The 15,796-nt window shown below is 44.6% G+C and overlaps 1 protein-coding gene across 1 annotated transcript in view; it reads left to right on the top strand.

Annotated features, from left to right (window-relative positions):
- CDH9 (cadherin 9) overlaps window positions 1-15,796 on the top strand; it is a 141,088-nt gene that overhangs the window by 70,279 nt on the left and 55,013 nt on the right. Inside the window, exon 3 of the mRNA XM_082234345.1 lies at window positions 12,699-12,993. Coding sequence (XP_082090471.1) covers window positions 12,699-12,993 — 295 coding nt within the window. The remainder of the gene's footprint in view (window positions 1-12,698; window positions 12,994-15,796) is intronic.

Here is a 15,796-nt window from a genome sequence, read left to right as displayed (position 1 = left end):
AGCTCCAGGTTCATTGTCATGCTTGACACCGTTGCTCTTTCCCTCAGATTTCATGAAAACAGTCAAAGGCTATTTTATTTCAGCTTGTTTTATCCCCACAACAACAAACTATTGAGTGGTACAAATGCTACTGGTTACTCTTTCAGAAAAATATACTTCTTGCTGTAGGTACTCCATTTGCCAAGAAAGCAAAAAGGAGAGAGAGAGAGAGAGAGAGAGAGAGAGAGAGAGAGAGAGAGAGAGATTTCCATATGTCCTGTTCTAGGTTCCACTCACATGGCAGCTTTCACCACTTCCTGATCCTTATTTTCATGTAAATATTTAGCACATTTTATATCCTAAACCTTCTCCAAGGAGCCTCAGGTGGATATGAATGAGGTTATTTCCATTTTCTCCTTGTAATAGCCCTGCAAAGTTGATTAGGCTGAGCTAGGTTATTAGCACTGTGTGGTGCTCTCTGAAAGGGAAAAGGACCTAGATTTCCCTCAGCACTGGGGCAACTTCACAGTTGCTTGACCTGAGGAAATTTAAAATTGGAAAACATGAGAAGCTGGGCCATAAACAAAAGGTAGTATCTGATAGCATGAGTCTGTGCAGATATCTCCCCTGTGACTGGACTGCGCAATTGCATGTCCCTCAGCAACCCCAAAATTCTGTGAGGAGGGCAGGGGATGGGCATAGGTTGTGTGAAAGTAGCTTGCAAGACCTAAAGTACTGAATCAGAGAATCCTTCCCATTCCAAAGAGTGTGGGCACACCTTTTGCTGTTTATGCGGCTAAAAGACCTGTAAGGAGAATGACGCATGAAACAGCATGCCCTCATAAAGGCAACATCCGTTACAAACCCAGATAAACTACTTACTAACTCCTGATTGGAAATTTAATCCTAATCGACCGTTATGCTTTTCTTTAGAGAAATCCTCCCCAACCCCCCGGCCCCTGACAGAATGAAATGCCAATATTCTATGCCTCTGGTGTTATTTCACAGTCAATGTAAGCTTACCCATCCATTAATAACTTTATACTTGGATAGATCTGAAAGCAAGAATGGAATTTAAGACGGTCCAATTGTTGTTATCAGGGATGGTTCCTGCTGTTCTTGCCTTTAATCTCTGCTGGAGTTTTATATATATATTAGAAGCATCTTTCAGGTGGGCCACAAGGATTCAATCCATAGAGTGGATGTCTAGAGCAATTCCTACTCTTACAGCTCCTCCACTTCATGAAATTTGTCAGACTCCCCAAAGTGTGCACATGCACAGTATATTACACATTTATTTATTTTTATTATTTTCATTTAACATGTTATCCTGCTTAATAACATGTCCCTGTTTACTAAGGACAGTCTTTCTTTGCCCCCCCCCATTTTTTGCCTCCTGAGGATGCATTTCTAAAATGATTTCGGTGAACACGTGCTAGAGATGCTTGAGCTTCAAATCCTTCCCTGGGTCTCTGTAACAATAAAAATATCTGAAAGGGGTTGGAGGGTGAGATACATCTTGGCACCTGGCTATTAAATGCCAGTGGGACGTGGGTGGTGCTGTGGTCTAAACCACTGAGCCTCTTGGGCTTGCTGATCAGAAGGTCAGTGGTTTGAATCCACGCAACGGGGTGAGCTCTCATTGCTTCTGCCAACCCAGCAGTTCAAGAGCACTCCAGTGCAAGTAGATAAATAGGTACCGCTGCGGCGGGAAGGTAAACGGCGTTTCTGTATGCTCTGGTTTCCCTCATGGTGTTCCATTGCGCCAGAGGTGGTTTAGTCATGCTGGCCACATGACCCAGAAAGCTGTCTGTTGACAAACATCGTCTCCCTCAGCCTGAAAATGAGAAAGTTCTGTTTTTAGCAGCCACAGTGATGGGAGGAGAGCTCAGCTCTGGTTGTTATTTCTCTCTGTGATGGTCTTATCCTGGTTTTCCATCTGTGGAATGAAACTCACTTTGCGCTACAGATGGCATTTTCGATAACCCAAATATCTGCCCAGTAACAGCAGGGTGGCTTGTTCCCCCAACCGCAACACGTGCTCTCTGTTATGAGAACACGCTTTGTCTCATTCCTGGTTCAGTCAAAGCTACATTTGCTGAGCCCAGTTTAGCTGGGTCAAGGACAGCGCAAGTCCAAAGAAGGAGCATTCTGGAGGTGAGACCAGAGAAGAGGGATTTAAGATGGATCATAAACTCATGTAGCTCAGTCATGTGACCTGGCAATAAAACATAGAATGTTATTGTAAATACTATTGCCATGTTCAGACAGAGCAGCAGCAGCCCTAAAGCTGAACAGGGTTTGGATCTGCCGTAACTTTAGGTTGGGTTAATTTACACCCTCTTGCTTTACACCAGCTCCTCGTGCAGAGGATTGCTCCCTAAGCAGACGTCTAACCTGGTAATGGGAAAATGAATGGTGCCATAACTCCAAATGTCACTACCGTATGACCACTTTGCCCACTGTTAAGGTCTCTTGCCTGTTGTGGGCCCTTCATTGCTTCCTTAATAACATTCATCCTCATTTGCCAGAAAACGTTCACCTTGAGTCAATTTAAAGTGAACTCTCTCTCTGTGTTAATCTCTCCTCAGGTAAACATCAGAGGAATTTTGAGGAGAGTCAAGAGTTTTGATAAAATTGATCACTTTTCTTACAAGGTTTCCCCAGCTCTCCAAACATGAGAGCCTTTTGTCCTTTCTTCATCCTTTGAGGTAGAATTATGTGCATTAAGATGGCTCTGGAAATGGCAATTTCCTTTCATTTGCTGCAGTTGTAGAAATATGGCCCTGTACAAAACATTACCCGGGGCTGGCCGTGAGAGACGTAAAATGCTATTCTCTGGGACTCGTTTTAGTTTAATGTAGTTTGCCATTTTACTCTCTCCTAAAGTTCATATGAAATAAAATATGGCCATCCTTTCCAGAGCCTAAAATCTGAGCTTTTCCCCAGACTTGGTTAACAAACTTGAATGGCCCTAGTTATTTTATTTTTATTTTGTGGAGTGGGGTCTGATTAGGACTAGAAAAACTGTTCCTTGTTGTATTAGGGGTATTGTAAAGAACAACAAGATAGACTCATAGAGTCATAGAACTATAGAGTTGGAAGGAACATGCATATAACTTAAGAAAAGTGAGGAAATCACCAAGCAGTCTCTGATGGTGCTCTTTATATAGTTTACTAAGGCTTAAATTATGAAACCACTTACCAACACATGGCTCCCTTGGAGGCAGCCAACTAAAAAAAGAAAGTAGTTAATTTGCAGCCTGCTTTCCAGTCAGTTCTGCTTCATCAAACCCTGACAAATACAGATCTGCAGGAGTATCACTAAAACTCCTTATTTGCCATGCAGAATGCAAGTTATTGCTTGGTGTGCAACAAAATAATTCATTGGGTTCAGCTTTTGGCTCCAGCAGTCTCTGAATTGCTGAATATAAAATCTAAAAGCTTCATAACCAAAGTTGGATGGGAAGGTAACAACAAGGAGTTTCGGCAGCTTGACTTCACACAGTGTGTTTGTTTCCTACATTGGCTTCTCACATACCATGGAACACCACTTCAGAGCCCAGGTTGTAGTAATGGGCTGAGGTGGGATTTCAGGGCAGGATTAAACAGGGGATAAGGTTTCATGCATAGGCACATGCACACATGTTGTCACCAAATGGGTTCATGACCATAAGGTTATTTAAGCTAGCATCTCCCGCCTTCTGACCACTTTGTGTTTCTGGCAACAAAATAAAGGCAATGCATTTTGAGTCACACAGAGGGACAGATTTGTGTGTAGCCTGGATACGCAATAACGTTGTCAAGTTATTATGGGTCACAGTGTACATTAGGACAGTTGTTGTGGGAATCAGAATCAGAAAAGAAGAAGAATGGAGGACTCGTCTTCATTGAAAGTTTTGATGAACCATCTCCATGAGGGACCTTTGTACCCCCTTGTGCATTATGGGAATGGATTCATTCATGACAAAGTGTCAGTTGGAAGCAGCCTTCTTGCAACATGTTACTGGTCATAGAATAGGTAAAGGTAAAGGACCCCTGGATGGTTAAGTTCAGTCAAAGGAGACTATGGGGTTGCAGCGCTCATCTCGCTTTCAAGCCGAGGGAGCCAGTGTTTGTCCACAGACAGCTTTCTGGGTCATGTGGCCAGCATGACTAAACCGCTTCTGGCACAACGAAACACCGTGACAGAAACCAGAGCGCATGGAAACGGCGTTTACCTTCCCACTGGAGCGGTACCTATTTATCTACTTGCACTGGCATGCTTTAGAACTGCTAGGCTTGTAGGAGCAACAGAAACTCATCCCGTCACAGGAATTCAAACCGCTGACCTTTTGATCAGCAAGCCCAACAGGCTCAGTGGTTGAGACCACAGCACCACCCACATCCTGGTTATAGCATACACAGGGATGCCTCCACAGCCAGGCTGATAAATAAGTTTCCTAATTTCCCTACTGTCCTCTTGTGGACTGGTGTACGAAACACTGTGGAAGTATCCATCAGAACAGCAATAGCAGAACACAAATAAAAGAAGGCATTGCACAATAATTGCATGTATTCTGCAGGAAGGGGGAGAAATCAATTTGTATTAATATGCCATCGTCTCGTCCGTGGTGTGAAGCCTCATTAAACAAGAGTGCCACAAGTAGAACTAGTGACACCCTAGAGCCTGTTACAGTATATATGCAACTCCCCATGCCTTGTGGTAATTTTGCCTTGGAAAGCAATAGCACAGCAAAGGGAAATATATGCCTGACTCTGAAACTAACTAGGCTGTGTCTCCTCCAAGTTTTTCCCAGGAAACTTGTGGCATTTGCATCACATTGCATGCTGGTCCTCCAGGCTGATTCATTTCACTTTTAATTTGTATGCTACCTTTCTATATAACTATACACAAGCTGAAGAAACAACAAAATAGACCACACACGTAATAACAATCGGATCCAATACAAAAAAGAAGAAGTCACAAGTTGTCAAAGCTTAAGGGAATCCTATCTCTCCCACGGTGGGATGGCAAGAAGCAGAAAAACACAACGTTCTTACCACGTGTCAAGCTTAGAGATTCCTCCCCTCCCCTTGGTAACTTCACAGATAATAATTAATGAGCAGTTGATAGATTTATAATCCTGTTATTACATCTTCATGTTGCGATCACAAATACACAGCTCTCCGCAAGGAGGGCAGTTGGCCAGTCTCATCTTCCTTCCGACTTCTGCAGAAAGAAAGGAGTCAATGGGGAGTTCCTCCCTCCCTCTGCCTACTTTGTTCTCTGATACGTTCAGACCTCTGAGTCTGGGGAGAGAGGGGGTCCCCCATACTCTCAATTGATGTCTCTTCTAACTGTCCCCTCCCTTGTGGCTTCTCCATCATTATCTCGTAGCTGGGTAACTCCCCTCTAAGCTGTTCAGCTTCTGTGTCTGCCTTCCTATCTGCTTCTGAAAAGCTGGAGGTGGGGGGGGGGCGGTATTCTGAGAGAGGCTGATCTGCCTGCAACTGCACTCCCCAATCTTCAGATCCAGACCATTCCCTGACACCAAGCAGTTTATTCAATATTCACAGAGAGAGAGAGACGAAGGAATGTGGTCTCTCTTAGATAATGGCGTTGCTCCAAGTAAAGTCCCACCCCCTCAGTCCCTCCTATTCTACGTTGCCCCTGCTGATCTGTTCTTTCTGCCTCTGAGCTTTCTGTTCTACTACTCTCAAGGCATGCCTGGTTCTGAAAGTAGGTGGGGAATGCTTTCAAGAGACACTGAGTCTGTTAGCTGTCTCTCCCCTGGTGCTTCCTCTTCCTGCTGCTCTCCCAATATTCCCCAGCTGCTCCCCTCTGCTGCCTCTGAACTATGACCTTCTGCAAACCACTGCTCTAAATCTATACTGTCTTCCTCATCTCAGGAAGGTGCAGGAAGGGGGGGTAGGTTCCCAGCATTCCTCCTCAGTCCAGTCCCCGACACAAGAACTTTTAAACAAACAACTTATATATAATAAATAAACAGTTTACACTCCTAGGGCTTGCCGATCAGAAGGTTGGTGGTTAGAATCCCTGTGACAGGGTGAGCTCCCATTGCTCGGTCCCTGCTCCTGCCAGCCTAGCAGTTCAAAAGCATGAAATGCAAGTAGATAAATAGGTACCGCTCCAGCGGGATGATAAACGGCATTTCCGTGCGCTGTTCTAGTTTGCCAGAAGCGGCTTAGTTATGCTGGCCACATGACCCGGAAGCTGTACTCCAGCTCCCTCGGCCAATAAAGCGAGATGAGCACCACAGCCCCAGAGTCATCCATGACTGGACCTAATGGTCAGGGGTCCCTTTACCTTTACTTCATCAATAAAAATCACAACTCATAAAATACCCCAAAACATACAAAACCATGTAAAAGGATCAAATTGAGAAACAAGGACACCCAACTTATAAAATTATTATTTTTAAATATCCGTTACCTCTTCTTCTCTCTTCCCATCTGCTTCCACTGTTCTCAAAGTCATGGTCTGGGAAAGTCTCCTAGGGCTGGAGGGTGGGGCAAGGCAGGTAGAAAAAGTCATTGCCAGATGGACAGCAGAAAGTTTCACTCCCTTATTCTCTTTTCACTATTTCAAACGTACAGCGTTTAGAACATATATGAGCTTGACCTAGAGAGCAAAACTAAACTGTGAAATACTGTATGGATGACTTTGAGGCTCACTAATTGGTTTGAGTGACTCGGGTGGACACTGGAAATTAAGGTTTGCACAATTAAAATGGATTAAAAGGACTCTGTCAACCTAGCACAACAAATCCACTTTCTGAGGTTAGAAAAGAGATAAGGAAACACATGGACAAGTGTGAAATGAAGGACTGACTAGTGGGAAGGTCTATAAATACCACACAAGCAAATCAAGATGAATGCCGATTGTCATGTAACTGCCGCACAAACAGATCAGAACCAATTCTCAATAAAGACCGAATACACTCTAACCTCCACATGAACTTTGTGCAAATCAGGATGAATGCTGAATAAATAGGTCATCTGGAGAAGTCTTAAATCTGTTATCACATAATCAATGCAGCTGTAAATACAGCTATAACAGTGTTAAACAGAACTAGTTGTGAGCCAAAGTATGTATGTGTGTCATTAAGTCGTTAAGCCTACATCAGAATTGGAAGAAGACCGCTGTCCCCCGTATGATTTGGGGGGTGGGGATCACTGCAAAATGGCTGAGATACAGCCCACATCATCAGTACTGGAAGCATTTCTATCACTCCAACAACTTTAATATGTCCTCAGGATTGAGGCCAGTACATTATCCCTGATTGGCTGGGAGCATTAGAAAAAGTAATGAATTAGAGCAAGCATCCCCAAACTCGACCCTCCAGATGTTTTGGGACTACCATTCCCATCATCCCTGACCACTGGTCCTGTTAGCTAGGGTTGATGGGAGTTGTAGTCCCAAAACATCTGGAGGGCTGAGTTTGGGGATGCCTGAATTAGAGGGACAAAGTGATAAAAGCAACCATACATGTGGGAGCAGGAGCACAGTGGCTATTAATAACCACAGGATAGGATTGAGGGAATTTTCCTCAAGGACCGCCTCTTTCCATATGAACTTACTCATATCCTGAAATTATCTTCTGAGGTCCTTCTTTGTGTGCCTTCTTCGTGAGAGGTCTGGAGGTCTGGAGCAACACAGGAATGGGCGTTTCTGTAGTGGCTCCCTGTCTATGGAATGCTTTCCCCAGGGAACTTCAGCTGGCGCCTTCGTTATACACCTTTAGGCGCCAGGCAAAAAGGCTCCGCTTAACCAGGCCTTTGGCTGATTAACATTAAATGCCCTTTTAAAAATGTGATGAGTGGTTATTGGGTTGTTCTTGTTTTTATTTTGTGTTTTCATATTAAGAGTTTATCCAGTGAACTGCCCTGAGGCCTGCAGGTATAGAGAGGTATACAAATTTAATAAACAATAATCATGATAAATAATTTTCAGGAGTGTTTTCCTTTCCCAGAAATGAATGCTTCTGAGGCAAAAATCAAAGCAGCTCAGCACAACTGCTGTAAATGCAGACAGTTCAGTATTTATTTCATTTACACCAGTCCATCTACCTGAACAAAAATAGCACTGGTGATGTTTTAAAAAATCAGTGTTTTATTTCAAGTAAAGCTGGCAAGATAAATGTATAAATTAAAGAAAAGGTTCCTGGATGACTGCTCAAACAAAACCAGGGTAGTGATACTTCCTCCTGAAAAACAAAGCTCAGTAAAATATGCTAAATGCTTGGCAGTACAATCACATACTTTAATTCAGGTATCTGTATTTCTAAAGTGTAAGCTTTGGGGGGGGGGAATCTCACATCTGGTAGAAAGCAAAGGTATTGTCATATTACTATGATCAATTTTATGTTGAATGGTTTTATTGCTACTGGAGGATAGAGATGGCTTGCATGACTAGGATCTCAGTGAAAATGAATGTTCAGATCATGGCATATTTAGAAATCCATACCTTGGATAGCAGGTGGTGCAACTGCAATCCATCTTTTATCTTTGGGTGGAGTTTTAAAAGTAAGCTTAGAGATCACACATGCTCACTGAAGGAAGAACAGAAGGGAATTAGAAGGAATTAGGGTTGAGTAAGCACAGCTTTTCCTTCTAATGGTGTGGACATGACAACCTGACTTCCCCCAATATGGTCTTCTTTCATGAGAGCTGGCAGGGGTTAGGAAGTTCATGGTGTTGTGTAGGTAGGTGGATAGATAGATGATTGATTGATTGATAGATAGATAGACATATGATAGATAGCTGATGATAGATAGATATGAGAGAGAGAGAGAGAGAGAGAGAGAGAGAGAGAGATGGACAGATGATAGATAGATAGAGATAGATAGATAGATGATGATAGATAGATAGATAGATAGATAGATAGATAGATAGATAGATAGATAATTTTTGATGATATGCAATGTCCAGACTCTTTATATTGAAAAGAACTTTACGTTCATAAGCATAACTGAGAAGAACATACCTACAATCTCACACTGTTTCACTTTGTTCCTTATAGACAGCACAGGTTTCTCCATATTAATGTTTAGGGATCTTCCTCTGTCTGCTTCACCCCAGACAGACCCAATCGACACTGTTCTCAGCAGCATCCAGAGAAACAGAAAAATGGTTAAAAACGACAGTTACTTGACTAACAGTCACAACAGAATGGAAAGCATCTCTCATGTGACTCACAGTCAGCCGATCACATGAGACAGCTACTGCAAAAGGGTGGTGGGACCATGCTAAACATACACAGCAATTCAGCATAAGCAAACACCTCCATTTCAGGAAATCAAACCATTATACTTAATGCAGGGCCATCAGAGACACTGCCTACTTTTAATGAGTGGAACAGATCCTTACAACAATCTTGTAAAGTGTATATCTATCCAGTTGAAGCACACATTCAAAATGCAGGTGGTGGGGTCATTATGTTTAAATGTTCCTCCACGTGGGGTGGGAAGACTGCTTACACCCAAAATATAAGTTTTATGGAGCGAGAGCTAGGCTAAAGCTGATCTGGCTGTTGTTGTTTTTCCCACCTAGCCCTTCATGGGGTTTTTGATGTAAGTAGTAGTGGTCTGTGTGGTGAGATGGAGTTATGGGGCCACATTCTGAACACCAGCATTCCTGCAACCTACCTGGATGGGGCTGGGATGGAACAGGGTGGTGGCAAGGTCAGGGCTGCACAGAAACACCAACAAAATTAATCCAGTCTTCCCGTCAATGCAGCCACACAGCTGCAGTCTGGCTGCTGCCCTCCCTCATGCCAGCCCCACATCTAAGCTGCAGCGAGGCCAGTCTTGTGAGGGCAACTCCATGACTCCTGCCTACCACATGGGCTGCTACTGGATGTAAACATTAATGTTAAAAGGATTTTAAATACGCAACCCCCACTTGCATTCTGAATTTGAGCAGTCCAGGAGGAGCTAAACCAATTGGCAATGCTATTGGTTTTAATGTATCTTGTGTCATGTACTGCTTAGCATTCTTTCTGACTGTCTCTTAAAAAGCCATATTGAATTTTCTGCAAAGGAGCACTCCAGTCTGGCCTGTTGGATAAAAGCAGCAATGCAAAAGCCAGCTCCAGATGGCTGGAATGCAAAACAGGATGTTGTGGTTTGCAACTGTACTGTTGGAGAAAAGGGGGAGTCTATTCTCTGTACTGAGTACCGGATGTTAGCTCAGAGTGTCATCTGACCTGTGCTGGAAGTACAGGGGCGGAGTTGTGACTCTTCTGATGGAGTCTGAAGGGTGCAGTCACGTTTTCTATGTACTGCTGAATGACAGGAATAAAACATGTAAATAGGACTCCTGTCTGTCTCATTTCCCCTCCCTGGGGGAATGCAAGGAGAGAGAAGCAGAGGGTGTGTTCTCCTCACGTCTAATGAGGAGAATCACCGGTTTACGACCTAGCCTGCCGGGAGTAGCAGACGGAAGGTAAACAAAGTATCTCACTCAATTGCCCGGGGGAGGCCAGTTTACCTCTGACTGTGAGCTGAGATACTGACATGGCCCTTCTGTCAAATGTGGTCCATGGAAAGTGGGCCAGTCCTCGATGGCAAACAGAACAAGCAGTCGGGATAGGAAAAAGTTGGCTGATGGTGAAACCGTGGAGACTGTGTATGGTCACAGTCTTGATACGGAATTTGGAAAGAGGGAGTAGATGTTCAAATAAGACTCTGTTGCATGGACAGGTGGAGTCCCCCAAACCCTGGGCAGCCCCTGTGTGGAATAACGGCTCAAGACAACGTGCTATGGGATTAAAATTGGCCACAACTTTATTATTTTTCAGACGTGGGTACACCTTGGCTCAGGCATTGGGCATTTATCCCTCCCAGTTCCCTGTCAGGGATCTGGGGAACATCAGGGTTATCCAGAGTGTGGAGGGGGGGGGGGATAGTCTGTGTCTGGAGAACATATGTTCAAGCAGAGAGAGCCCGCCCCCGGTATGCCACCGTCGCAAGGGAGAGCAAAGACAACCTCTAGGTGTACAGCCAAAGCCTCCCCTCTAGACAACCCCTTTAACAGAGAACCCTGGGATCGCCACAGCAAAGAGAAAGGGGGTGTGGGTCACTGCTACACGCCCACCCCCGTTTAGGGAAGATAGACTAAAGGATTCTACCCAAGGCCTGATACCGCCAAAGTTGTGACATTTTGCTACGGGAAAGGCAAACTTGCCAATGCAGGAGAATTCCTTTCCGGCCCTTCAACAGCGACACTGACATAGCAGCGCCCGCGTACCTGTGGAGAAAAGGTTAACCTGCAAAAGAAGTCTTAACTGAGGGTGGGAGAAGCTCTGGAGCCAACTGACGATTCCCAGGTGAGATCCTCTCCCTATTGTGTGGGCAGGGTGGTCCCTCCCCCTACCTGGCCTGATCACCTTGGCAACGCCTCCCCAGGCGGGATTGGGCCACTGGCTGAGGTAGAGAGAGACCTCCAGGTATCCCACCTGGGGAAGGCAAAGCCAATCCTGTGCTAATGGTGCTGCATAGGGTCCAGGGGGCTGCGCGCGACCATGCAAAGGGCGCCCCCCCATTTAATGTGGGGAGCGGTCATTGTGTGCTCTGCTGGTTTTGAGTGGCACCTGGCACAAGGGTTGTCACTTACTGCAGTAATAAGGAAAGCTTTTCAGCCTGAAGGTCACATTTCCTCACTGAGGAGGGGGAGGACATTCAAATGGTAGACAGGGATAGACCAGAAAGTGGGTGGAGACTGAGTTTACTATCTGAGAATGGCTGTTTAATGCTCACATGGAGGTGACGCCTGCTTTGCAGGGAGTTGCACTAGATGATCCTCAGCGTCTCTCCCACCACTACAATTCTACCATTATAAAGCAGTTTACATTTCAACTACACAAATGTCAGGGGTTCTAGGCAAGCAGTGTGTTATCCAGGCAGGCAGGCATTGGGTGGTTCAAGAACGTACACCGGCCAGGCAAAAGGAGTCGAGGAGGGTGCAGAACAAAGTCAGTGAGGTCTGGGAAAAGGGGAGCCTGGGGAGGGTACTTGAAGAGGGTTGGATAAAGTGGCTTGGATGGCTGAATTTGAATCCCCAATCCCCAGCCGGATCGGCTCACCGCAATTTTTACCGTGAGCATTCCAATCTGTAAATCGCACCCGCTCATTACGATTCTAGAGAAATGGGTCTCGGATTGAAAGCAAAACATTTGACTAATTCTGCCTGCCCAAGGGGGCTTTGAATTTGTGGCGCTCAAGCAGCAGCTTCCACTGTCAGATGACAAAGCCACTTTCCAAATTGAGGGGGAGTTTCGAAAACCCTCAGGTACACCTGAAGTAGCTCTTTGGATCCTGACCTAGATTTCATTTTAGGTTTTTAACTTAGCAAAAGCAAGCTGATAGCTTCCCACTTCCCAGAAGGCAATAGGTTTCAGAAATACTGTTGTGGGGCGGGAGCGTTATATTACAATTGCCATCATATTGTTTAAATGCTGCTGCCTTATCTTCTATATCCTTTTGTGTCCTTTATCAATTTGTTCGAGCTGCTTTGCATGTGTGACCAAAATCTTACTTTTGTAATTTTTCCCTGCAACAGTGAGGCAAAAGATAACTATTGCTGACCTCAATTGCAGACAAGATTTGTAGAGACTTATTCATATGTGCTGAAAGATTTGGTCTGTAATAACAATGCATATATTTATAGAGTGTTTCTTTCTTTTCCCCATTTCTTTTTTCAAAACATCCCTGAAGCTACACACTGACCAAGATATGGGAGATGGAAATTTAAAATACATATTAACGGGAGAAGGGGCTGGCAGTCTATTCGTTATAGATGAAAATACAGGAGATATTCATGCAGCAAAAAAGCTGGACAGAGAAGAAAAGTCCCTGTATGTGCTACGTGCCAAGGCTATAGACCGAAAGACTGGAAGACAAGTGGAGCCTGAATCGGAATTTATCATTAAAATCCATGATATCAATGACAATGAACCTAAATTTACCAAGGACATTTACACGGCCAGTGTTCCTGAGAAGTCCAGCGTTGGTAAGTATAATTTATTATCATACTGAAAATATTTTTTTAAAAAAGAAAGAAAAAGATAGAAGGTTAAGCCACTTCACAACAATACTCTAGAGCTTATTTGTGGTTTTTAAGTAGTCATAAAAGCATCTGTAAATATCAGTTCACCAGCTCCTGTCTGCCATCAAAATCTGTCTTTTTCCACCCCATAGGTTACCATATGGCTTCCATGAAGCTAGCAGCAGTCAAATGGAAACTTCTAATATGCTGCGTGATCGTAACTATTATTGCCATCCAGTAATGAACCACTGAAAACAATGCTTAACAGGCTCATTTGTGCGCATGATCAGCAATGGCAATTTGTTTGACACCTTTGTACTTTTGCATTCAAAGTTGTGGAATGACAAATTGTTGATTTCTCCCATCCTTCTAGGAAAAAGAATTGGAAATATTCTAACCTCATGCATAATCTAGACTCCTGTAGCAATTTGTTGTCCTTCTTGAGGACAGTGTGTGAGATGTGTGTCTCAAATGGTGGTAGCAATAGAAGACTGTGCATTCATTCTGAGTGGAAACATAAACAAGCTGGGCTTGTAGAATTCATTACTTCCAAGAAACAGTGTGCACCAAGAGACTCATGCACTCCCTCCCCTCCATATGCTTTTCAGTGATATCGCACAAATTCCCTTCTCTCTTCCATGGTTTGCTCTAACCATGGTATAGTGTTACGTCCACATTAGTATTAAGTATTGATCACAGTAGGCAGCAGCATTACCCTTCTGACTGTACTTTGCAACCATGGTTCTAAGTGAGTTGGCAAACGATGGTTAGAAAGGTGGTCTTCATTACAGTTAACCATGGCTACCAACCAACACATGTGCAAGAGTATACAGTGGTTAAAGGCAGATTATGGAAGGGAAGGGACACGGGTGGCACTGTGGGTTAAACCACAGAGCCTAGGACTTGCTGATCAGAAGGTCGGTGGTTCAAATCCCCGCGACAGGGTGAGCTCCCATTGCTCGGTCCCTGCTTCTGCCAACCTAGCAGTTCAAAAGCACATCAATGTGCAAGTAGATAAATAGGTAAGGTAAACACCGTTTCTGTGTGCTGCTCTGGTTCACCAGAAGCGGCTTAGTCATGCTGGCCACATGACCCGGAAGCTGTAGGCTGGCTCCCTCGGCCAATAAAGCGAGATGAGTGCTGCAACCCCAGAGTCGGTCACGACTGGACCTAATGGTCAGGGGTCCCTTTACCTATGGAAGGGAAAGGAGGTATTTACACAGGTCAGTGGGGAGGGGGGGAGTAAATGGAGGGAGTACACAGTACATTGCCAGAATGTGTCAATTGGAGAGGATTAGTCCCTTGTCATGGTCAGATCACTTCCTGTTGAGATTTATGCTTTCACCTCCTTTTGCCCTCTTCAAATGTGGGGTACCTATAAGGATGGTCTGAGGCTGATGAATCCAATGGGTTTCCAGATGGCTCGGGGGGATATTTTGTTTGATATGACTGGAGCTCCTGTGGAAGCCCTATCCAACCTCTGGAACATCCCAATAGCTCAGATTGTTAACATGAGCACCCCTGAGTGCCCTCACTTGCACTCCACTGGGAACGTGAGTCTGATGTTACCACAGATGAATCTCAAGGGGCATTCCTTGGCCTCAGCCCAGTATACCTAAAGGAGTGTCTCCACCACCGTTGTTCAGCCCGGGCGCTGAAGTCCAGCTCTGAGGGCCTTCTGGCAGTTCCCTCACTGTGAGAAGTGAGGTTACAGGGAACCAGGCAGAAGGCCTTCTTGGTAGTGGCACCCGCCCTGTGGAACGCCCTCCCACCTGATGTAGACAACTATACATGTGTGTGTGTATGTGTGTGTGTGTTTAAAGGAGGCATGGGCGAGGGTAGAATGGAGAAGATCGAGGGGAGGAGGATCAAAGCCCTGGCAGAGTGCTGATTAAACACATTCCATGGTGTTTAGGAGGGGGAACGGCATGAATGAATAGGGGAGGCAAAGAGGGAAAGGAACACATTCGCCGCTGCTCACCTGCTTCGGTGCACAGGTTGAGGAGAATTAACAGGGACACATTTCACCTGCCTCTAATCCCGACAGAGGTCATCATTCAGGGTGACCAAAGCAGTTTCTGTGCCAAAACCAGGCCTAACCCCAGATTGAAATGAAACGAGAAAATCAGTTTCTTCCAAGAGTGCATGGATCTGGTTTGTGACCAGCCACTCAAGAACCTTGCCTAAGAAGGGCAGATTGGCGAGTGACTGGGAGTTACTTAGATTTTCCAAATCCAGGGAGGGTTTCTTGAGCAACAGTTTTACCAGTTCCTCCTTCATGCTGGAAGGGAGCACCCCTTCTTGCAAGCAGGCATTCATCAGTTCCCTAGCCCAGCCAGTTATCCCCTCCTTACTATTTTTTATCAGCAAAAAGGGGTCTTGAGCACAAGTGGTGACCCTCACTGATCCAAGCACCTGTCTACACCCTCAAGTCTTACTAACTGAAACTCATTCAACACAACAGGACTATACAGTGCTCTGAATTATTATTATTATTAATAATAGTAATAATGATAATACCCTGCCCATCTGGCTGGGTTTCGACAGCCACTCTGGGTGGCTCCCAACAGAAATAATAATAATAATAATAATAATAATAATAATAATAATAATAATAGTAATGAAGCGATAAAGCATCAGACATTAAAAACTTCCCTAAGCAGGGCTGCCTTCAGATAGCTTTTAAAAGTCATATAGTTGTTTATTTACTTGACATCTGATGGGAGGGCGTTCCACAGGATGGGCGCCGCTACCGATAAATATTTGA

This window comes from Podarcis vaucheri (assembly GCF_965113315.1).
Source record: "Podarcis vaucheri genome assembly, chromosome: 8".
NCBI lineage: Eukaryota > Metazoa > Chordata > Lepidosauria > Squamata > Lacertidae > Podarcis > Podarcis vaucheri.
Note: the sequence above shows the minus strand (reverse complement) of the source record. Positions and strands in the feature narration are given on the sequence as shown.